General features: G+C 45.7%; 1 protein-coding gene and 1 long non-coding RNA gene across 4 annotated transcripts in view; one reads left to right on the forward strand and one right to left on the reverse strand.

Moving 5' to 3' along the window:
* Window positions 1–7,627, reverse strand: part of LOC146809757 (uncharacterized) — a 101,813-nt gene extending 94,186 nt beyond the window's left edge. The window contains exon 1 of the long non-coding RNA XR_014966484.1: window positions 7,493–7,627. This is a non-coding gene — a long non-coding RNA (uncharacterized LOC146809757). The remainder of the gene's footprint in view (window positions 1–7,492) is intronic.
* The window catches only part of LOC146809756 (scavenger receptor cysteine-rich domain-containing group B protein-like), a 450,060-nt gene that overhangs the window by 175,692 nt on the left and 248,676 nt on the right, over window positions 1–25,692 (forward strand). For all 3 annotated transcript variants that reach the window (XM_085616608.1, XM_085616607.1, XM_085616609.1), the window contains exon 6: window positions 10,287–10,388. In XM_085616608.1, coding sequence (XP_085472734.1) covers window positions 10,287–10,388 — 102 coding nt within the window. The remainder of the gene's footprint in view (window positions 1–10,286; window positions 10,389–25,692) is intronic.

Genomic DNA, 25,692 nt, shown 5'->3' on the forward strand with positions numbered 1-25,692 from the left:
ACAATGGAAATTTCACCGCAGCGCAAAAGATGTACAAAGAGAGTAAAAATGGATATAAACCATGTGCCTAAGATTCGAATATTTCAGAATAGGCAGAAAGAAACGACGTCTAGGCGAAACAATATTTACGGAAAAACAATTAGTGCAATGTGCTTTGAGTAAAATGGTCATCATAGGGGCATAGTGGTAAAATCACATGATATGAAGCCGGCGACCCAAAGGCCATCATAAAGTGCAAAATGTTGAATCTCAGACATGTTATCGAGTGCTTATAGAAACCATTGGAACCCAAACCAAATATGAGTCAGCCAATGGGCTGGCAGTGTGCAAAGAATATTTGCTCATGAAGTCCTTCCTGACCTCCTTGCGCATTCTCAATGAACGGCATAAATCAAAGAATCTCTCTTTTAGGACATGCTTGAAAGCAAACCACTGGGATTATCAAAAAGGTCAGGAATACTAAGAGTGCAACTTAGTTCCTTGATATACATTCCATGTATATACATCCTTGATGTACATCAGCCAGGGAATTTTATTTTCCAAGTACAGACCGTCATCTACTACTTGGCGCGTAAAATTGTTTGAGGGGTTGGACCAGATTGACAACCACAATAGGGCAGGGTGGAGTTTGATGATTTTGTCTATGTAATTCAGTCCCAATTCAGCATGGCATAAATATGTGGCGGTATATTGAGGGACTGACAACAAACGTCTCAAAAATCTGTTCTACACTTTCTGTATCATGTCGTACTCCCGCAGTCCCCACAGCCAGGCGCCATTTGTGGCGATCGAGAGACATCTTGTTCTATAAACTGTAACAAGCTCTTTAATGGGTTTGTGGTCTAATGTAAGTACAGATTTTAAAAGCACCTATTCACACCTCTCAAACATAGCTGCGCCATTGCAGCGAAGCATAGACCAGCCAACAGAATCATGAAAAAGAACACACAAATAGGAGATGGTAGAAACAGGGCAAATCTTGGAACAACTTACAATAAATGACGTGCTCTTAAGTTGCTTTGGCCCGAACACCATTATGTTTGTCTTAGAATGATTTATAGGAAGATCAAGATTTGTCATAAAGTTTGAGAACCTATCCAACAACTTCTGGAGACTCAGCGGGGTCTGAGTGGGGAGGGGGCCAACGTATAGAACATCTAGAGAGTGGTTCAGAAGATATTTTTCCAAGCCATAAATGTATAATAGAAATTAGCCTGATAGCTGGAGGTGGTGAGAGCTGAGCCGCGATTGGAGCCGGCATTGGAAGAGCAGAGGGGTTGAGCCGAGGGGTTGAGCAGGGTCAAGCCGTGCAGGTTGGTGCGGCAGCAGCAGTCCCTCTTGCTCCCCCACTCACCCGCTACCCTACGCTCGCTCACCATTCCCTCTCCTTGTGAGTGCGAGCAGGTCCGGCAGTGAGAGGCGGTGAGAGCAGAGCCGAGTGCAGGCAGTGGCGGCGAGAGGTGAGCGAGGGGGGGTGTGGACTGTGTCATCCTAGCTTGTTGCGCTGGGAACCTTCCGCACCGCCCTACGCTGCACCGCCTCGTGCTGCCGCCCGCCCCCCCTCCCCTGCATTGCCTTACTCCCTTCCCATAGGACGTCAAGGCATGGGCGGCGACTCAACCATAGGAGCCAGGCTTGTGTTGCTTACGAGGCCGCCCATAGTCGACAGTCAGCAGACCCAGCGGCCCCAACCATTAAACAACAGAGGCCACAACCGTGCCCCTGCCCGGCACTGCATTTACACATCGCAACCCTCCCCAACCCCCTCACCCCCCTCTTGTCCTGCACAGGTGGGGGGCAAGGTAGAGGTCCTAAGCAGTCAGTGGGAGTAGCCTGAAACAGAGTGGAGTCTGGCTGCCGCCCACTGGGGCTAAATCCCGCAATAAATAAGAGTAAAGGCGACATTCTCTGTCCTACAAGGAAGACAAAGTGCCAAAGAAAGGAGGAGTAGCCATCCCAAGTCACAGTTATACTACAATGCGGTCCGGAAGGCTTAGGAAAGAAACAGCAAAAACCCGCAAGAAGTTGAACAAAGAACTGATAAAAACACTTGCGAAATCAGAGACGGTACTACCCCACCTCTCGGCGCATCACCCCCCCCCCCAACCAGCAGTACCCTGAACAGGGATATGGCCCCCCAGGCTGCACCACCGAGACGGAAACAACAACACTTGTAGTGCCTTCAACCCAACAGCATAATATGCAAGATGAAACAATCAATGACGTAAAAAAGAGGACCCTCAGAGATTTCTTTAAGAAACGTGGAACCAAAGCCCAAGTCCTAACCAACCCCAACGAAACACCGCCCCCATCAGTCCAGCCCTCCCAAACACTTCTTAATACAGACCCAGTTCAGATTAAAGTGCAGGCCTTGATTCACGACCAGCCCTACAACCAGGTCACCTCTACATCCCCAGATGACCACTTTACAGGGGACGAATTTTCTGCTCCTGGAAGAAATAGGCTAAGATCAGTTATTCGGTCAGAAGACACGCTTTTTCCTTCGCAACAAGTCCATCAATTAAATAAGGAACAAAGCTCATCGCCAATATCTATTTCAAGCGATATTTATCCCTTCAACCTGAGATCACCTTCAAAGCAGGAAACCAACTTTCACATTAACAACATAGGCTCTCCTGGAAACAAGATAAACTCTACCCCTCAAGCAGCACAGTGGACCAGGACCTCCCCAGATAACATCAAACCGCTGATGCCAACGACGCCTCCTGCCTTGGTCCATCATGAATCCCCTGAAACAAAGTCAGGAGAGCCCAATGATCGCTCCCTCTTGGATTTATCTTTCTTTAAGACAGAATTTAACAAAACAAAAGACGCGATTGAAGGTCATGACTCAGCAGCATTTGAACCCACTACTGTCTGGCCCCAGCTTTTACAAACCCTACAATCTACAGTGTCTGAGCAAAAGGGAAAGAAAGAGACTACGAAAAAAACGCAATAAACGCAGCACAGTGACTCAAGACATGACCAGTGACCTCCCCCACACCGAAAAGGGTAACACACGACTTGGCTCAATCAGCTCTGCAAGTTTTGACAGCAATCTCCCACCATCACAAAAATTACCTTCACAATCAATAACAGAGCCAATTAGCAAGGCGCCATTGGCATCCACCAACTGTAAAGACTACAAGGATCCACCCGGGCCAGGGGAGAGGTATCAGCAAAGACTAGACAGCCCTTGATTTTAGATGAGCTGGAAAAGGTCACTAAGTCAAAACATTAATTTATACCGTCAGGACCGGCCTAGAAGATCCGACAATCCCAACAAATATGACAAATACACCAAAGGAGAACCAAAACAGAGAAGCCACAAACAGTATGAGGATGAGTACAGGTCAAGAGGCAAGGAGAAGTTTCAGATAACACTGGTTAAGAATCCGGACATAACACAAATAGGTAAACATCCCCCCAGCATAGTGGACTACCAACCTCGAGGCGGACAAGTGGGACACAAGCAACAACTATTATACATTCAAAGGAGACTCGACCTACCCCAGACAATGGATAATAAATAACCACAAGATCCCCGGACAGGATCCTACTACAACAAACCCAAAAGCTAAATTGTTATTTATCCCTGAATACCTCACTCAAGGACCACATGATATCTTGAACAGAGGGAACATCCTGAAACTTTTTTAATCTACCTCTGAATTGCGTCATTTTGAATCTACTGATATAATTTCAATTGAATTTAAATCCATCAGAAGTAATCAACCCACCGAACCAATGTTAATTACTTTTTCAGCTGTAGCAATTAAGGAGGAGGAATTATTAAGGTCTGACCTATTTAACCCCTTCAGTGCCCATGACGAGATGGTCTCGTCATGGGCCGCGGTTGCGCTGTGCCCATGACGAGACCATCTCGTCATGAACTCCGCCCGCTAATAGAAAGCCCGGCACAGGGCGGGGAAAGGGCGTGGCACACAAGGGGTTAAGAAATGGGGCATTAAAATAGTTCCCCAAACTGAACCACGGTTTCCATCGGTTCTTGCAAAATCCCCGGCCTGATTAGATAAATCCGGACCACCATCTTTTTCAATACTAAGATCAGCTAAAGGCCGATCCCCTGGAAGGGCTACCTGCCCTGAAATAGAGGAGCCCAAAACCACGGCGATTGACTGGGCATGGCTGCCAGCGGCCCTGAATGGGGGAAACCACAATTTAACTGGTATTCAACCCGGTCTCTCAGTATGTTCATGGAATATCAACGGCATTACCCCGAAACTCCAATCTCCAGACGTGATAAAGTTTTTAAAACACCACGAGGTTATACTATTGCAGGAAACATGGTCCCTGGTTAGTCTTCCAATAGAAGGATATTTGGAATATAGAACTCCGGCCCAGAGGCTGCACAAGTCTGTCCGACCTAGAGGCGGCCTTTCAATCTACATTTCAGCCAAGTTAAATGTTAATACAGTTCAACTGACATTTGAGGAAGAGTGGATTTTCGGCATAAAAATTGGTAACCCCAAACAGACCGAACAACTGATTCTGATCAATGTCTATATTTCACCAAGCGTCAGGGTGAAAAAATCCAAGTTCAACCACCTAATTCTGTTCTTGTGTAAACTACAAAGTAATCACAGAAGAACAGCCTGATTAGTATCTGTCGACTATAATGCAAACCTCTTTCAAGAACTTCCTGAAGAGTATGACGCACCTTGGCCAGATGTTTTAGAACAAACAAAACCCACTGCGACAAGCCCGACTTCAGGAGGAATTCACACTGAAAACCTCAAAAGGTTGAAATGGTCAGATCCAATTATACGAACAATAATGACCAAATGCAGAGCCCTGCAAGACTCAAGGAGCATCGATGTATTCCTGCTTACTAAGGCATTGGGAACTCTTCTCCCGGGAACTTCCCACGTACCACCAGTGCTTAATTTGTAAAATATGAAGTGCAGGTGTTTAAGTATTGGTCGGAGCCACACCTACGTTTCTCTGGCTCCACCCACTTCCTCCACTGGCCCCACCCACTTACTCTATTGGCTCCACCCACATCCTCAACTGGCACTGCTAAAAGTCAGACGTAATACCCGATCTGAATTTCAGCAAGGTAGCCTTGCTCATAGTAAGGTTTTGATAGGAGGCTCCCTTCCCCTGTGAACATTTTGAAAAAGATTACATCAAAGTGCATTTAAAGCACACATTTGGAATATATTAGCTAAAGTTAGTACACAGAAGGACCAGTGCAAAAAACAACTTGTGCACTGACAGTCCAGGACAAAAACAACTTGTGCAGTGGCAGTCCAGTGCAAAAACAACTTGTGCACTGACAGTCCAGGACAAAAACAACTTGTGCAGTGGCAGTCCAGTGCAAAAACAACTTGTGCAGTGGCAGTCCAGTGCAAAAACAACTTCTTTATGGCATCTAGTGATAAAACAATGTTGACACAGAAAGAAACATGCATAAAAACATTTTTACAACTTGTGTCTGACAGTCTAGTACTAAAACAACATTTACACAGAAAGAAACGTGCATAAAACAATATTTTTACTGACAGTCCAGTGCAAAAACAACTTGTTTCTGACAGTCTACTACTAAAACAACGTTTACACAGGAATACCAGTGTAAAAACAACATTTGTACGGACAGTCCACTACAAAAACAACGTTCAAACATGAAGACCAGTGTCAAAACGTCTACACTTGCAGTTCATTGCAAACACAACTTTAGTACTGACAGCCCAGTGCTAAAGCAACATTTGCACTGACAGTTCACTACTAAAACGACATTTGCACAGAAACACCAGTGTAAAAACACTTTTTTCCACCGAAGAACCAGTCCAAAAAAAACATTTAGACAAAGTGCAGTGTAAAAACAACATAGTCACTGACAGGCCAGTGCAAAAGCAACATTTGCATCGAGTGTACATTGCAGAAACAAACACCTGCAGTGGTCCAAGCGTGGGCAGCACTTACTCTGACCGACTGGCACAAACAACAGCTCCTCTTACCAACTTCTATGAAAACAACAACATTGAGGCAGCATTTTTTTTACAATGTTTAAGCAGCAGTTGGCTTGTGCAAAAGTGCCCTGAATCAATGAAAATGTTGTTTTATCTAACCCCCGTGTTCAGTCTTTTCAGGAACAGATTCAGGAACTACATTACGTTTGGGGCTGAGTCAAAGCTGGCAATGTATGTGTCCAGGAGGCCCAGTGATGCATTGGCAAGGGTGATGTGTGAACTCACCCCGCCCGGGCCAGCTAATGGCTCCTGCAAGCAAGAATTAGGCTATGCAAAGTGATTGTAAAAGAAGTGGCACGTGGCAGGGGAATGTTTACTCTGTGCGCACCATTTATCTGAAGAGGAGCCAGAGTGTCACAAAATATGGGAAGCTGGCCTTGGCAAGCAGAATGGGGCTAAGCTCACACCACAGTCACTGGATATCCTTGGTAACTCCCGGGACATCCAGAGTCGCTGCGGGCCGCTTCCCAGTGCTTTGGCGTCTGCTGGCGCTATTTTCCTCTCGACTCTCACCTACAGCTAAACCTCACTGACTGACAGGAGAGTGGTAGACAATGGTTACAAATGAGCATATCATTCCTCAAACGCAGTGGATTATCGGTCAGGCTAGCAGATGACTTTACGTCACCCAGGACACGGAGCCGTAGTTTTCACTTCACAATCTAGTGCATTCTGGAAGTTGTGGTTCACGTCAGTTGATCTACTCGAACTTCACAGGTGGAAACATTGGATCGTCAAAGATAAACTTATGATTTTTTAAAGATACATACACAGCAATGCCAATCTTCAGTTCTCTCAAAAGAATGTGACAAATGCACCTTAAACTGCCACTCGGTATCTCGATTACCGTTTTGAATATTAAATTCTGAGGAAGTAATAACAGATGAATTCATGTCAGTTTGGCAAGATAAATGAGAACCAGGCGGTTCTCTTCTGCACCCACAAGAGGTCATCAAATTCAAATGCCTCCTCGTATTATGTAAACTGTTTCCTACTGGAAATGAATGGGGAGCTGCTCGGTCTATCTCAAGGTTATGGTGCGTGTGAGGCAGCCCTCAATTTGTTGCAGAGTAGGCCGGCGGCGGAGGCATGATTACTCAGGGCAGACCTTGGACTCGTCCCTCGGTGCTTCACTCACCTCACAGTTCACTTTATGCGTATAAAGTGAAATGCAAAGTGAACAACCTAGTGACGAGTCCAAGGCCTGCCCTGAGCAATAAAGCCTCCGGCGCCAGGCACGAGGCACCAGACCAGTACAATGCCACTGCCCGGCCCAGGGCAGGAGAAGGCTGGAAGAAGGAGGGCAGGGGCCGGTGCTCTGCAGGGCCGCCCGGCTACGCAGCACGTTTACTTAACCTTAGGCCGGGCCGGACTTCATGTGGAGCTGGAACAAGCACGCCGACACTGTTGACTGTCACTTGATGCCACCCACAAATCCACACCACAGCCCACCAAAAAAAACTGCTTTGGTAATGTAATGGCTTATGGTTGTTACTTACCGATACTGCCCTGGGTATGCACCGGTGGCCACTGGCATGCCTGCCTTCAGTATATTAGACATGCAGTCTAGGCCAAGCTGCACTAGGCCACCTCAACTCAGTACTCCCTCAACCTCTGATGACTCATGCTCGTGGTGGGGACGGGTGCGTGCGCGCCGGGCGTGGCATTGAAAAAAATATCTACGCACGCTGCCTGCCGCACAGCCCTGCCCCTTCCCCCCCAGAATCAAATCCAGCCCCCTGCCCAATCAAGGCTTAAAGCAATTTCAAAATGCGCATCGCATCCGCAACGTCATTCACACGCTCATCTGCATATTGGATTCACATTCATTCATGCAGAAAATAAATTAAGTTGGACGGTCTGGACACTGGACCAGCATGTGACGCGCGAGTCAGAAGTGAGGTAATTTAATTGTATTTACTGTCTAGTCTGAGGCTACGCAAGCAGCACGGGTATGTATGCCACATTCCATTGCCATATGACGTGCAGTCAGAGTTGCAGATGCCTGGTGTTACAGTAGACCCGGCCCTCATAAATAAGTGCCAGTGCTAAGCACCGGAAAGCACCGGCACAAATTAAGCTCTGCGTACCACCTGAAAAACCAAAAGAGGTAAATTGCTCCTTCAAGATCTGGCTTCTTGGGCTACAAAAAACTATCTTATACCCTTTAACCAGACAGGATTTGTGCAAAGATCCGGCACCATAACCAACTTACTTGCAATAGCTGTTCTGTTGGACACAGTGGCAGTGTCAGGACTGCTAATGCATGGCTGTTTCGTTGACTTTAAGGCCGCTTTTGACCGCGTACCCTGAAGCCGATTACGGCTCAAACTGCAGAAATAGGGGATTCCACCAGTGCTCCTACAAGCCATAATTGCGATACACACTAACACATGGATCCGTATAAAACTTGGGGACGGATCGTATATCTCAAGAAAAATACAAACTTCTCGCGGAGTAAAACAAGGTTGTGTGCTAGCGCCCCTTCTTTTCAATCTCCATTTCCAATCTATCGGAGTCACTCGACGAAGTCAACTCTCATCCTCCAAAACTCGCCGGGGCAACTTACTGTATGCAGATGACCTTGTCCTGCTCAGCCACACCAGGGTCGGCTTGCAGAGACTACTCGATCGGTTGTCTCTTTACACCACCGAAAACGAACTGGAACTGAACCTATCAAAGACAAGGGCAATCACCTTTGGGTTAAGGAAATACCAAGGTGGCGGGTGGCAGTAGAAGGGTAAAAGCATTGATAGGGCCGCTTCATATAAGTATCTGGGGGTCCACATAGATAGAAGGGGTTCATTCTCCAAACATAGAAACGAGGTAGAAGCCAAAGCTTTGACAATCCAGGTGGCATTTAAGACCCTCGCAAGGCAATTGTCCGGCCTGATCCCACTTAGAAGTGTAATGAAGGAAAAAATCATCAACTTCCTCACCTACAGCCAGGAGATCATGCAAGGGAAAGACAACAGCCTTGTGAACAAAACAATAACAAGAATCTTCAAACAAGTGCTGAGCCTTTCATTAGTGTCATCCTCCACTCAAATACATCTTAAGTTTGGTCTCCAAGATCAACGAGCGGTAGGGGCTGGAGCATTCATCAGGCTGTGTAACAAGTTGTGTACCTCCAGAGAAGGAAGCCTGGAGGCCCTTTGGTGGCAGGAAATCTCAGCCGGTTAGCTTGGTAGATCATACCGGTGTTATTTACAAGACTCTTTAAAACTCCTGGACGCAGATGAAATCTGAAGCTCCAATCCAACATAGCAGGCACTTAAAATCCACATCAAAAGAAACGTCCGCCTCTGGTCTTTCCCCTCGGACAGAGCCCAACTGGCACAATGTAAGCACGCCTGGTCAATTGTATCAGGGTTTATGCCAGGGACTGTGGTGTCCCATTTGTCATGCCCCTATTCAGTGCTGTGGAAAAAATTATTTTTGGCCCTCAGAATGGGGGAATGGCCATTCCTGTATCACTTGCCAAGTTGGGCCGCACAAATGACAACATAATGTGCAGGGGTGTGGGAGCAGCAAGGAAACATTCGTGCATGTGGTATGTCTTTGTCCTGCACTCCTTGACGATCAAAAGATCTTGCTAAAGAGCGAATGGGACAAACTTGTCATTCGCACTTGTCGACAAGCTATCCTTGCCTCAATGAATCCGGATAACCCACTGCTTAACATCCGGTTCACCAAGTTCGTCACAAGAACAGTAAAAAGACTTATAAACAGTGAGTGCCAGCAAGCCAACAATTGTTAACCATAATAAGAGGGAATAAGTCCGATGTTGTTTTGTTGATTTACTCACCTCACCGTACCACCTAACAGCAGTGGATTATGGCATTGTGCACATGCTTTACTTGCTATTGCCTGTCTTGTGCGTCCCTGGAACCTTTAAATTATTGTATGTAGGGATTTTACCTTACAAATGGAATTTCACTCTTAGTGGTATTAGTCATCAGCTTTTAATAATGATTAATGTTTTGTTCTGTGGCCTTTGCTGATGCCAAATTAGAACGGACAACCACGGCTCTCAACCGTTTCTTAATTGTTTCTTAAAAACCATGAGCTTGACCTGGGTGGATACAGATGTGTACACACCGCTCATGAGCGTGCATTGACTCCACTGTGATTCACTTAACTGTGATTAATTGGAAGCAGGGTGAGTCCGCTGTAATGCTTCTGCCTCAACCCCCCTTTTGATGGGACATTTCGTGGTTATCAGGAAAGCCCGATGTCCATTAAAGGGATCCACTGTTTACTGATAATCTTATGATTTCTTTTCAATTGAAGGCCAAACAAGTCATCTGGAAGCACCCAGCAGGGCAGAGGCCTCACAAGAGAAGGAAGAGTCTCAGGAAAAGGAGCAGTTTCAAATCGAAATGCCAAACCAGGGTAAGTAAAACAGGACCATGGACCCTAATGTAGTCTTAACTACTATATCTGGACTGATAGTTAACCGTCAGGTTTTTAGGCCCTCTGATGCACATATACCCACCCGTGACATACTTTTCACATACCGCACTTCTGAGGTGTTCAAGGTAGTATTTAGCAACAATTCCATTACAAATTATATTCACAGTCATGGATCACACAAAGTCATTGTAACACCAGGGCCCTGGCAGCCACCGCGACTCACTGTGAGTGGGGCTGTTTGCACCATTCAGATAAAATGAACAACAAGGACGAATGGGGTGCAATGAGCAGTGGCATCACTATTCTGTTACCTCGGTCCGGAACTACTTCAGGTTTGCAAGACATTAAACCAGAATGGGAAACGCGGGCAGAGCCAACCGTGCATTTACCCCCCAAGCTCAACCACACATGTCTTAACCACGCATATGTGTGGATAAGGCAGTGCGCAGTTGATGATGGTATGGGCAGGCCCAGGAACAGGAAGGATCAGGAGAGGATGCAGTGAGCTATGTGGGGTTGGAGCCGTGTTTTAGGGGGTGGAGATAGTTTTTAAGGGTTACGGGTAGTTTTTAGCGCTCAGGGGGATCTGGGCAGTTGTTAGGGCTGGGGTTGTCAGGATAGTGTTTAGGGCTCAAGGGGGGTCAGGGTGGTGTTTAGGGCTCGGGCGGGGGGTCAGGGTAGTGTTTAGGGCTCAGGAAGGGGCGTTGGAGTAGTGTTTAGTGTTCAGGGGGGGTCCGGGTAGTGTTTAGAGCTCAGGGGGAAGGGTCAGGGTAGTGTTTAGCGCTCAGGGGGGGCAGAGTATTTTTTAGGGCTCAGGATGAGAGGTTGGGGTGTGATCTTTACCATGTTGGGGCCGTCTAGCAGAGACATGCATGGTTTAGTCATGCATGCCTCTGTCACACAACCACGCAGAGCGCATTCCAGAGAGACTGAAGGTTACAAATGCAAGCATGGGAAACAAGAGCCTTACACTCATCACTGAAGGGCAGCCTTCACAAATGACCAACAGTAAAAATTATAATAAAAAATGTGTGCTTGTACCAATTATACACAAATCCAAATATATGATTGATTTATGTTAACGTTAAAAGAAATCAATGAAATCTGTGTCTAACATAAGTTAAAAAAAATTGCTATTCAAGTTTTTAAACTAAATAGAATTATCTGATTTGGTTAAGTCAGTTGAGAAGGTATTTTGATAAAGAATGTCTGTAGGAGGAATATGCATTTAGATACCGAGAGCGAATATATCAAAATGAACAGTATAGGATGGATTAGTGATGCACGGAACATTTGCAAAACATTTATTGACAATTTGAGAAGACTGTTTTGACAAGAGTTATGGTATTGAATGAGTTGTGATTTAATTGTGTCTGGCCAACTTTCAATCAGGTGTTTTCTAAATGCTCTCTCAGAAATGCACAGAGCAAAATACCATCATTTCATTTGCTCCCAGATATCTTCCCTACACTCCTCTCATGGCATAGGAGGGTCAACTGGAATAGCCATAAATGGTTGAAGATGAGCGCAATGCAAATGTCAGTTTACTTGTGTTGGACTTGCCTCTCAATCCAGTCTTTATCTCTTAAACATGGGCGATGGGGCGTTTCGAGATTCCATTGGTTTGAGTTAACATTGCTAGGGAGCACCCTCACCTCTCAGAGCACTACAGAATAAAAGGTTTCTAATAGTTGGGCATTCCTACAGCAGATGCTTTCTCACAACTCGAGGAAGGCTTTCTCACAATCGTTGTCCCATGGGAGCGGATTTAACACATCTTTAGATCTGTAGAGGCTTGTCCACTAGGGAAAAGTTGGGAATCCACTGACGACAGTAGCCCACCATTTCCAGGAACATCCTGACTTCTCTGCATTTAGGGAGGGTTCATTTGCAATATGGCAGAGATTCTCTTGAGACATTTTTGTTTCTCCTTTCTCAATATTATGTCCTAGATATAGGAATTCTTTCTGACAGTACTGAAATTTGGCGGGGGATACCTCATCTTTATTCACAGCTAAATGATCCAACAGGACTATGGTATTTTGCCTGAATGCCTGTTACATAACGACACCACCAATAGGTAATCGATATATTCGATCAAGACAGAGTTACATAGCAGCTTTAGGGTCTTCAGATTCTTATTCAAAACCTGGTTGAATATTTAGGGGCTCTATATACATTCTTAAGTAACTTGGCGCCATGCCAGAATATTGTTTTGGAACATGAACACAAAGAGAAACTGTCTGTCTTCATACAATAGATTGCAAAAGAACACTTGGCACAAATCTATGACTGTGTCACCAGGGATCTGGACCTGTATTAAAGCTGGATTCAGTACCATAGGTCAACATGGGACAACAATATTATTAAGCTTTTGCAGGTCTTGCACGTCCCACCACTTTTTGTTTATTTCCTGTAATCACATGATCGTACAATTACAGGGAGCTCCTAAAATCTCTTTTAAAATACCTTACTCTAACATGGATTCAATTGCGGGGAAATTCGAGTCACTGCTTCTGGTGAAAGGTTATATTAGGATGTTCAAGGTATTTGAGCATTTAGTTTTATTGTGATCTTTGCAGGTTCAACCCTTTTAATTAGGTCAATATCTTTGCCAGAGTAATTCCAGTCTTTCTTCATTACAGAGTCCTTTAAGTTGAATGGCAAGTCCTCCTTCCTCAAAACAGGGAATTGCCCATCAACGGGCTTTGAGTGCTCAATTGAAATCATTAAAGCATCTTTAACATGTCTAAGAAGTTTGATACCATCTGGTGTAAAGTAAATCACACTGTTAAGCTTGCAAAAACACAAACTGATAGTCCTCTTCAAGGGGACCTATTTTTACAGGGACCTTGATAAAACAGAATTCTCCATACGATTGTTTGCAGTGTCTACACCTTGGACTTTTTTACCAGAGAGGGATATGTGCAGGATTTTCACTTTCCTAACAGTAGAATGAGTAGCACCAGTGTCCATCAAAAATAATAGGAGTGGCCTTTCACCTCTCCTTCTACATATGGGCCACTCTAGACTACCTCCAAGAATGTGTCATGCACGCAATCTTCCTCCCCTCTCAGGCACCGTCATTGTGGCCATTCACCTCTGCTTCTACATATAGGCCACTCTGGACTACCTCCAAGACTGTGTCAAGCATGCAATTTTCCTCCCCTGTCAGGCACCGTCATTGTGATTGGCCAGACCCTGGATCTCCAAAAGTGTCGAAAGTTTGAAAGTTTCTGAACTCAGAAAGGGATTCTGGTGAGCTTGGGCTGCATTGAATTTGGAATTGAATGGCACTCACGCTTCCAGTGGCCAAACTCATTACAATAATGACATGCGTAGTTTTCTTCAACATAGTGCTATCCTTTCCCGAATTTGGGTCAACATTCCTTCCTTGTCCTCTACTAAGTGGGACACCATTTCCACCCTGCATCATTTGTCCACCACCTTGTTGTCCAACTTTCTGCATTCCATTTCCACTACTAGAACTATAGCCAGAATTTGCTGGATATGACCATTATGAAATCTCTTCTGGGCTAACTTCGTCTGAGCTAGCATGAATTTCTCTTTAATTCTCTATCGTCTGGTTTCCAAATCATCACTGCAATACTTTGTGTATCGCAGGATTTCATCTAAAGGCTTGGACTTCCAACAAATCACATTCTTCTGGATGTGTGACATAATCTCTGGATGGAACCCAGGAACAAGCTGGTACACAAATTTACAGAGATTTCCTTGCTCAGGGTTCTTGACACCACGATTGAGGTGAAAGACATGCATTAGTCTTTCATAATAGGCATGGACTGACTCATTGGACACGTGTAGTCCTCAAGGTCTTCAACAAATCAAAACCTTAGTTTTCAAAAGGTTTACCACCTGACAATGCTGTGAGAAGTTTGCCTGGCATATGCTGTTCACTACTTATAGTGGGCACACTGTACCAGTTCAAACAACCCCTTATTGATGATAGGTTAAAGACAACCTTTATTGAAAGCTATCCTAGTGGTAGCCATGGCGAGCTGCCTTCAGGATAAGTCTTGAAGGATTGTAAAGCAGTTTGTTTTACCAGTAATCTCTTGAGTGTCTAAATGAAAGACAGCCACACCAGGTATATATATAAAATATATGTATTTATTTCTAAACACACCCTCCTAGTCTCTTTATGAGACTAGAGGTCAAAACACATAAGTTTCACTTCAAATATGGCAGTAAAATAGCACAAATACACGTCAGGCCCTAGGGGCAAGCCAAACCATATACTAAAATCATGGTATAAGAACCACAACTTAACTAGACACAAGGCCTAGAGTCTGTAGAATCGCGGGGAGCCCAAGGAACCACCCAAGGTAGTGACACAGCGGACCCACGGGGGCCGTGTGCAGTGTGTGAACACAGCAGCGAGCTCCCGTTAGCTTCTATGGGGAAAGCCGCAGTTAGATTTTTAAAGATTCGGGACACTTAGAAATGAGTCAGGACCAAACGCTTTGGGACTTAGGAAGTTCTGGGGTCAACACCTAAGGGAGCACCGGAGTACTCGTGTTACCTCACCCAGGGAAGCCGGGTGCATAGGTGTCAAATGGTGTTGGGTCGCGTCGTCGATTTCAATGGGAGCTGGCAAAGAAGTGCTGATGCCAGGAAGATGTGAAGTGTCCGAAGAGATCCAAGCCTGGATCGAAGTCGAGAAGAACCTGAAAGCAGAGGGGACAGAGTCTGGGTCACTTGCCAGTGACCAGGAAGGTGATAGGCGATGCCCAGCGATGTCAGGAGATTTCAGGTGAAGGAGGTGAAGCTTGACTCTTCAGCCACGAGGACCAGGAGGTGTCGAGGGCAACCAAGAGCTGGATTCGAGCTGTCCCACAAAGGATGTTGAGTGCTGCAGTATCGGTGCCCAGATTGGACACAACAAGCCTTGGCATCAGCAACCCACGCAGAAAGGAGAAAGATGCTTCGGTGTAGACCAGCAAGATCTGTGGGACTCACCACTTGGTAGGGAGCTGGTGCACGTCTGGAGCAACCAGGGATGCCTAAGAAAATTCAAAGTTACCCCCTCAGGGACCCACCAATCGACAGACCAGGGATCGTGAAGGGACCTCGAGAGGAAACACAAAATGGCAGCCCACGGGTCACTCGGGGTGACTAGGCTGACAATCTTCAGTGGATCTTCTGCTTGAGGTAGGGGCTACAAATAACCCCAAGCACAACTTCAAGAGACGTAGAGACGTTATTGCACTTGCAAAAGTGCACGATGACCAGGAGTTCCGGTTCCACTCTACTCACAAGGGCTGAGGGTCTCAGCTTTGCTGGAGACTTGGATCGGCCTCTGAGATGACTGGAAATCCTCTTCCTGGGCTGCAATTACTTCGGAGTCCAGTGGGAGCTTCAGAGACGCAGACCGGCAAAATGCTTCGTTGGTGCCTGCCAAGCAGGGGAGTCATTTCTTGACTCCAAGGGAGATTTCTTCAGTCCTTTAGTCTTTAGTAGAGCATTGAAGTTCCAGGATTCAGCTTCAGTGTTTCGTCCATGGATATCTAAAGTTCTGGTTACAGAGGTTCCTTACTTATACCTAAGGAAGGGGTTGGACTAGCTCTGGGGACCCACCTATGGGAGGGTTTGGAAAGAGGGGTGGCTACACCCTTTTCCTTTGTTTAGTTTCACGCCAGAGCAGGGGCTTGAAGCCCCTGAACCGGTTTGAGCTGGACTATGCACAGGGACACCAAATGTGCCTCCAGTGCAGGACTTCAAAGCACTCAGAGAGTGCTCCCACCCAGCCCCAATACACATAAGCCTGTCTGGGAGGTGGTTACACCTCCCTGTGGCAGGAGACCTATTGTCCAGGCCACCCCTGCCGGAGTTTCGGTCAGCAGCAGGAGGCCAGACCCGTGTCTGTGGCTGCATCATCCATTTTGTTATGCCAGGGCTCTATTAGATTTCTACCGGGTATACCAGTACTGCCATGTCTCTCCCTCTAGAAGAGTGGGATCATATCCTCACATCAATAAATGATGTGGGGGTATGATTCCAAGGTGTTTGACACCAAACACGACATGTTTCCGTGCAGCCAGTCCAAAGTTAGCATTAACCGTTTAAGATATAATGCACTTAAGAGTATATGGTCAGGCTGCACCACTGACAACCCCGTAGAAGAGATTAAAAAGGCTGCAGAGGGGCTCAGCTCAAGCCTGGGCACCCTCTCACACATAACCAAGCACCCTGCCTTCAGGATTGATAAGCCTGCCATAGGGTTGACTGATAGGTTACTATGTGCAGTGTTAGGTGGGGTATGGTGAACCTATACCTCAGTAAGGGGTGCATGCACTACCTTACCCAGGCTGCAGTAGCAGACTTGTGGTGTCATTTTGCATGGCTTTCCAGGGGTGGCACAATACATGCTTCAGTCCCTGTTAGGCCTCTGGGGTACCTATGCCCTGGGTACATAGTATACTATATACTAGGGACTCATATGGGTATTCCAGAATCCAATCTGGAGTGTACCTAAAGTACATGGAATCAATTTATAAGAGAAAGCAGATAGGCTGGGGATCTGAATAGCAGGTTCCTAGCCAAACTAAGTCAAAAACCATCAAAACACCAGGAAAAAAGTGGAGGCAACCATGTAGTCAGATTCCACCTTCCTACAGATGCTATTCCATTACCACAGCAGACGGAGCATTAGTTTGAGCATTCATCAGAGGGTTTTGCAGTTGGCCACTGAACAGCTATTTTACACTCAGTCCACAAATCATTGGGAACAACAGTATCGAACATATTCGGATCTTCTTGAAGCACCTTTGAAATTTTCAAAAATCTGTCAACATGCATCCACTGAACAAGGCTCTCTCCCAAATTTGGAAATTGGTTTGTAAATGTGAAAAGATCACCACGACTCCAAGACACAAGCACATATGCTCCACCATGCACCTATCTCAGTGGGTAAGCTTTAACCTCAAAATCACTCCTACTCTCAGTACCCTCAGTCCAATCTTCGCCATCTTTTTTTACTTTTTCTGATCCCATCTATCTCTACACTTTTATGTGTTGTTCTATAACGGAATGTTATGCTCCCTGCTGTTTTAACTCAAGAGTTTGCATGTTCTTAGGTGCACCTTCATTCATGAACATCCTAAAATTTTTCCTTTGAGTCACATTTTTGGATAGGCCAATTCCAAATTCTATGACTATCCCCTGCAATGACTTGTGTTGTCATGCAAACATGCCTATCGGGTTCCTAGTAGGTTCCTTACACAGAAACAAAAGCTCTTCTTCATAGTGCCCATCTATAAACCCCAGATCTAGCGTTCCTTTAATGATTTCCTCTAACTCTCCCTTCACCCTCGTCACATCTAGCATTCTTAGAGGTGTATCCATCCCTGATGACTGTGACTTACATGCACTACATGCTCCCATGCATTCACAGCTTCATATTAGACTGGTCAAGGTAGGGGTTCACTTTATATAATACCTGCCTCAAATTCTCAATTATTCTCAGGTTGAAATGACAGTGGGAGGAAACTGCAACAATCCTTTATTCACAGTGATCTTATTCCATTGTTTAAGCCTTACGTGTCTAACCCAATGTTGGTGGTGATGTAGTGAGCAGGCTTACACTCTGAAGGGCCCCCCCCCCCTTCACAGACTGGTATCCTCACATACTCACTACATAGAGCCCGTAATGTCTTGAAAAAATGTGTCTTTTCTCTACCTATAACACAGTATAACTTCAATGAATGTTACCTGAAATACCGTCAGGTCTAAGTGAATCAGTAAGCTACATGCAACAGCACTAACTCCCAATATCAGTGCAACACAACAAAATAATCTACCCATAGCATGGCACTCTTTGATATAATGCCCAATTCCAGCACAGAACACACACCGACCGACCAATACTGGTGTGGCACCCTGTGATGCAACTCGCAGGACCTCATAACAGCTCTTACTCAACAGAGACCAGCTTCACAATAGCAAATTATTTAAAACCAAAATCAAAACAAAACTCTTTTCTGTTCCACTAAAAGAAAGTTCAAAGTACACAGTTGCTCTAAGAGATTTGTGGAATAACACCAGGACGGTGTTAACACACACGCAAAGTTAAATCTTGACCAGCGGCAAATCACCCGACTAGTGTGGTTTGTTCCACTCAGCAAAAGGACTAACCAAACACCAGTATCAATTAATACATACTCACCATAGAAGTTAACAAGTCCCTATCTCTTTTGTGCAGCCGATAGTGCTTCATGATCCGACACCACAAACCTTAAAAGACAAATTACAATTTAATATTCTCAATGTTTATTCCAGGATCTCAGACTTTGACAAGTCAGATGACCAACCTTCTACTCTTACAACAAGCAACTTTCTCTTCATAAGCACAAGCGATATACATATGGCAACATCACAAATTGCATAGCAACACAGAGCCTGCTGGACTCAAAATGGACGCTACACCGCAGCGCACACTGTGGAAATTGTGTTAATGGTTCAGGGTGGGGGTGATAGCCTACTCAACCAGCAACCACAGTCTATGTCAGCGTGAAACACAAGCAAACCCCAAATTAACCTGTGCTCAACCCCCTGGTAGCGTGGCACAAAAGTAGTCAGGCTTAACTTAGAGGCAATGTGTAAAATATTTATGCTGTACTTAAAACAGTAATAATGTGAATACACAACACTAAAAAAATCCCACACCAATTTAGAAAAATACAGTAAAAGTCAATAAACTATTTGAGACTAAAATGCCAAAAATCCAACCAGTACAACCGGAGATATGCAATTTTTAAAGTGAAAATAGTGTCTGTTTGCGCAAAGCGCCAACTGTAGTTATCTAGTTGTGCCAGACCGAGACAAAGTCACAGGTTCAGGCCGACCACTATGCAGCATGGGCCAGATACAGGGACCTAGTTAGGCTCTCTGAACAAAGTACCTTAATTCCTGGTTGTGGAGTGTTGGAAGATCCCATATCGAGGATCTGTCATGCAGCAGCCATTCTACGGAACTGCAAGGCTGCGATGTAGAGTCCTGCATTGCTGTCATTGATGCATTGCCGTCATTGATGCCATCGAAGAGGGGCTTGCGATACAGAGTCCTGGGTCGAAGAGGCGTCGCCCACCGATGGTTACGAAGATGGCACTGACGAGGGGCTTGTGAAGTGAATGCCTCATCAAGGATGCATTGCATAGAGACGGTTCCAATGAGACTGTGCGCTATAATGCCGGTGTCAGGGATCTATCGTGCTGGGGCGACTTTGAAGCGGAGCTGAGAGGTGATGCGGTGCGCATGGTCTGTCTGCCCACAGGACAGAGGTGGACTTGCAGAGCACCTTCAGGCCCACTTCCAAGGGTCCAGTAGTGGGGTGTCACCTCTAGAGGGACAAGACTTACAGCGGGCTGAGTCCAGGTGCTGGGTTCAAGGAGGTTGGAGTCTTTTCTGTCCCTGAGGCTCTGATCAGAAGGCCGGCCAACCAGCACTCGGAGTCACTCTGGTGATCCTGGATTCAAGATACTGGCCCATTCCTTTTCACTTAGGCAGCAGGGATTTTTTATCATGAAAGAAATTTGCTAAATTATTACAGAAGGCCTGTGTAGGTATTTGCTGTGGAGAATCAGCTTGAGACGAGGGTAGATCTCTAATAATGGACTAAGCAGCCTGGGCGGAATTAGGTGAATCATTAATCCTGTCTGAATAATACTTGGCTTGTGTGCATCTTATGAGTTGCTTGTACTCTCTAATTAGTGTTCCGAATTTTACTTTCAATGCAGGCGCATAGAGTTTTCTTGAATTGAACTCCACTTTTAAATATTGGCTTCTGCTAATTATTAGGTGAATATGGTTTGCCCAGGTTAGACATAAGTTTGACAGGGGTGAGTATGTAGTGTGGAAGCAAGCCAACCCTCAAAAGTAGTTAGATCATCTTCAATAGAATTAGTGAGAGCAAACAATGTTTGTATCTGCTGATGTTGGATATAATAAACCATACACCTGCACAGTATGAATCCAAGGTCAGGCAGGACTACAGTATGTGCATTAAATCTATGGGACTGACATGCAGAGTTTAGCATCTCAGGCACGTTTAAAAACAATCCAGAATGACCCAGCATGCTGAAAGAATGCTAATAGGGTGTCATGATAAACATGCCCAGGTTTGGGGGATTTGATATTGAAAAACTAAAAAAAGGCACTCGGCTCACCAAGCCGCCATAACATGGCACACCAATTGGCGATAAACATTTTCACCAAAAGTGGTCCTGCAATGTCGGTAAAAGAACTGTCAGTGCAAAATCCTAGCAGACTCTGCCAAGATATCTGAAAATATGGGGAGCAGTCACTATGGAGCTATCAGAAACAAGCCCTCCATCACCTCAGTGTTCAGCTGGTTGCAAATTTCACCCTCAGCCCAACGAGATTTTAGGAAACTAGCAGGACCAAGCTACCGCACCTAGAAATAAACAAAGTCTTTCCGCATGAAAGAAACAACACTAAACTTGTTATGAGAAATGTTTTCTTGTGTTTATTTGGATTCTCACATTGTAGAACAGCCCATTTGTTTAGACTCCACTGGGGAGTCTTCCACAGAACTAGTCAAGTCTTACTTTATTTGGTTAGATGTATTAACCATAAAGGTGCAAGTAATAACAATAAAAACAAGTTCATTTGCAATCCTAAAAGCAATATATACAACTAGTGCCGCTAAAAAACATAAAAGTCAGTTCAAAAAATTCCGCAATTTGATGACACACAATGGAAATTTCACCGCAGGGCAAAAGATGTACAAAGAGGGTAAAAATGGATATAAACCATGTGCCTAAGATTCGAATATTTCAGAATAGGCAGCAAGAAACGACGTCTAGGCGAAACAATATTTACGGAAAAACAATTAGTGCAATGTGCTTTGAGTAAAATGGTCATCACAGGGCCATAGTGGTAAAATCACATGATATGAAGCCGGCGACCCAAAGGCCATCCTAAAGTGCAAAATGTTGAATCTCAGACATGTTATCGAGTGCTGATAGAAACCATTGGAACCCAAACCAAATATGAGTCAGCCAATGGGCTGGCTGTGTGCAAAGAATATTTGCTCATGGAGTCCTTCCTGACCTCCTTGCGCATTCTCAATGAACGGCATAAATCAAAGAACGTCTCTTTTAGGACATGCTTGAAAGCAAACCACTGGGATTATCAAAAAGGTCAGGAATACCAAGAGTGCAACTTAGTTCCTTGATATACATTCCATGTATATACATCCTTGATGTACATCAGCCAGGGAATTTTATTTTCCAAGTACAGACCGTCATCTACTACTTGGCGCGTAAAATAGTTTGAGGGGTTGGACCAGATTGACAACCACAATAGAGCAGGGTGGAGTTTGATGATTTTGTCTATGTAATCCAGTCCCAATTCAGCATGGCATAAATATGTGGCGGTATATTGAGGGACTGACAACAAACGTCTCAAAAATCTGTTCTACACTTTCTGTATCATGTCGTACTCCCGCAGTCCCCACAGCCAGGCGCCATATGTGGCGATCGAGAGACGTCTTGTTCTATAAACTGTAACAAGGTCTTTAATGGGTTTGTGGCCTAATGTTAGTACAGATTTTAAAAGCACCTCTCCACACCTCTCAAACATAGCTATGCCATTGCAGCGTAGCATAGACCAGCCACCAGAAACATATAAAAGAACACACAAATAGGAGATGGTAGAAACAGGGCAAATCTTGGAACAACTTACAATAAATGATGTGCTCTTAAATTGCTTTGGCCCGAACACCATTATGTTTGTCTTAGACTGGTTTAGAGTAAGATCAAGATTTGTCATAAAGTTTGAGAACCTATCCAACAACTTCTGGAGACTGAGCGGGGTCTGAGTGGGGAGGGGGCCAACGTATAGAACATCTAGAGAGTGGTTCAGAAGATATTTTTCCAAGCCATAAGTGTATAATAGGAATTAGCCTGATAGCTGGAAGCGGAAGTGAGCGGAGCGGAGCAGAGCAACGGCGCAGCCGGAAACGCAGGACGGAGCGAGCAAGCGAAGCACCAGAGGTACTGTTTGGGGGGGCCTGCAACCAGCAACCTGTGGCCCCCACCCACGCCCCCTGCAGAGGACGGTAGCAGCTGTGTTTGCGAGCAGCCCGCCTTCATCAGTGCCTTCATGAGTGCGCCACCATTACTGGGTGAGCTGGCAGCCAGCAGCCAGTAACCAGACCCTGCAAACCCGCAACCAGTCAACCAGACAGCCAAAGGTGGGCAGCAGTGTCCTGCTTGCTGGGAAGCCACTGGCAAGCCGTGGCACAAAGGAAAGGTGGCCTGCCATAGCAAAACTTCCCCAAGTTAACCAGGTTGTAATTGAGTTGATCGTGCTCACCTGTGAAGGAGGAGGAGACCCGTGCAGCCAGCCGCAGTCAGTCGCCTGTACAGACGGAGCGGAGACGGAGCAAAGCAGAACTGGCGATTGGGGACGGCGTTTGGAAGAGCAGAGGTGTTGAGTTGAGGGGTTGAGCTGAGTGGTTGAGCAGGGTCAAGCCGCTCAGGTTGGTGCGGCGGCGGCAGTCCCTCTTGCTCCCCCACTCCCCCCCCGCTCCTCCCGCTCGCTCACCATCCTCCTTCCTGTGAGTGTGAGCAGGTTAGACGGCGAGAGGTGGTGAGAGCTGAGCCGCGATTGGAGCCGGCATTGGAAGAGCAGAGGGGTCGAGCTGAGGGGTTGAGCAGGGTCAATCAGCACAGGTTGGTGCGGCAGCAGCTGCCCCTCTTGCTCCCCCGCTCACCCGCTCTCGGCTCCCTACGCTCACTCACCATTCCCTCTCCTTGTGAGTGCGAGCAGGTCCTAAGCAGGCAGTGGGAGTAGCCTGAAACAGAGTGGAGTCTGGCTGCCGCCCACTGGGGCTAAAACCCGCAATAAATAAAAGTAAAGGCGACATTCTCTGTCCTACAAGGAAGACAAAGTGCCAAAGAAAGGAGGAGTAGCCATCCCAAGTCACAGTTATACTACAATGCGGTCCGGAAGGCTTAGGAAAGAAACAGCAAAAACGCGCAAGAAGTTGAACAAAGAACTGATAAAAACACTTGCGGAATCAGAGACGGTACTACCCCACCTCTCGGCGCATCACCCCCCCAACCAGCAGTACCCAGAACAGGGATATGGCCCCCCCAGGCCGCACCACCGAGACGGAAACAACAACACTTGTAGTGCCTTCAACCCAACAGCATAATACGCAAGATGAAACAATCAATGACGTAAAAAAGAGGACCCTCAGAGATTTCTTTAAGAAACGTGGAACCAAAGCCCAAGTCCTAACCAACCCCAACGAAACACCGCCCCCATCAGTCCAGCCCTCCCAAACACTTCTTAATACAGACCCAGTTCAGATTAAAGTGCAGGCCTTGATTCACGACCAGCCCTACAACCAGGTCACCTCTACATCCCCAGATGGCCACTTTACAAGGGACGAATTTTCTGCTCCTGGAAGAAATAGGCTAAGATCAGTTATTCGGTCAGAAGACACGCTTTTTCCTTCGCAACAAGTCCATCAATTAAATAAGGAACAAAGCTCATCGCCAATATCTATTTCAAGCGATAATTATCCCTTCAACCTGAGATCACCTTCAAAGCAGGAAACCAACTTTCACATTAACAACATAGGCTCTCCTGGAAACAAGATAAACTCTACCCCTCAAGCAGCACAGTGGACCAGGACCTCCCCAGATAACATCAAACCGCTAATGCCAACGACGCCTCCTGCCTTGGTCCATCATGAATCCCCTGAAACAAAGTCAGGAGAGCCCAATGATCGCTCCCTCTTGGATTTATCTTTCTTTAAGACAGAATTTAACAAAACAAAAGACGCGATTTAAGGTCATGCCTCAGCAGCATTTGAACCCACTACTGTCTGGCCCCAGCTTTTACAAACCCTACAATCTACAGTGTCTGAGCAAAAGGGAAAGAAAGAGACTACGAAAAAAACACAATAAACGCAGCACAGTGACTCAAGACATGACCAGTGACCTCCCCCACACCGAAAAGGGTAACACACGACTTGGCTCAATCAGCTCTGCAAGTTTTGACAGCAATCACCCACCATCACAAAAATGACCTTCACAATCAATAACAGAGCCAATTAGCAAGGCGCCATTGGCATCCATCAACTGTAAAGACTACAAGGATCCACCCGGGGCCCGGGGAGAGGTATCAGCAAAGACTAGACAGCCCTTGATTTTAGATGAGCTGGAAAAGGTCACTAAGTCAAAACATTACTTTATACCTTCAGGACCGGCCTAGAAGCTCCGACAATCCCAACAAATATGACAAATACACCAAAGGAGAACCAAAACAGAGAAGCCACGAACAGTATGAGGATGAGTACAGGTCAAGAGGCAAGGAGAATTTTCAGATAACACTGCTTAAGAATCCAGACATAACACAAATGGGTAAACATCCCCCCAGCATAGTGGACTACCAACCTCGAGGCGGACAAGTAGGACACAAGCAACAACTATTATACATTCAAAGGAGACTCGACCTACACCAGACAATGGATAATAAATAACCACAAGATCCCCGGACAGGATCCTACTACAACAAACCCAAAAGCTAAATTGTTATTTATCCCTGAATACCTCACTCAAGGACCACATGATATCTTGAACAGAGGGAACATCCTGAAACATTTTTAATCTACCTCTGAATTGCGTCATATTGAATCTACTGATGTAATTTCAATTGAATTTAAATCCATCAGAAGTAATCAACCCACCGAACCGATGTTAATTACTTTTTCAGCTGTAGCAATTAAGGAGGAGGTATTATTAAGGTCTGACCTATTTAAGAAATGGGGCATTAAAATAGTTCCCCAAACTGAACCACGGTTTCCATCGGTTCTTGCAAAATCCCCGGCCTCATTAGATAAATCCGGACCACCATCTTTTTCAATACTAAGATCAGCTAAAGGCCGATCCCCTGGAAGGGCTACCTGCCCTGAAATAGAGGAGCCAAAAACCACGGCGATTGACTGGGCATGGCTGCCAGCGGCCCTGAATGGAGGAAACCACAATTGAACTGGTATTCAACCCGGTCTCTCAGTATGTTCGTGGAATATCAACGGCCTTACCCCGAAACTTCAATCTCCAGACGTGATAAAGTTTTTAAAACACCACGAGGTTATACTATTGCAGGAAACATGGTCCCTGGTTAGTCTTCCAATAGAAGGATATTTGGAGTATAGAACTCCGGCCCAGAGGCTGCACAAGTCTGTCCGACCTAGAGGCGGACTTTCAATCTACATTTCAGCCAAGTT

Source organism: Triturus cristatus, chromosome 7 (assembly GCF_964204655.1).
Source record: "Triturus cristatus chromosome 7, aTriCri1.1, whole genome shotgun sequence".
Taxonomy (NCBI): domain Eukaryota; kingdom Metazoa; phylum Chordata; class Amphibia; order Caudata; family Salamandridae; genus Triturus; species Triturus cristatus.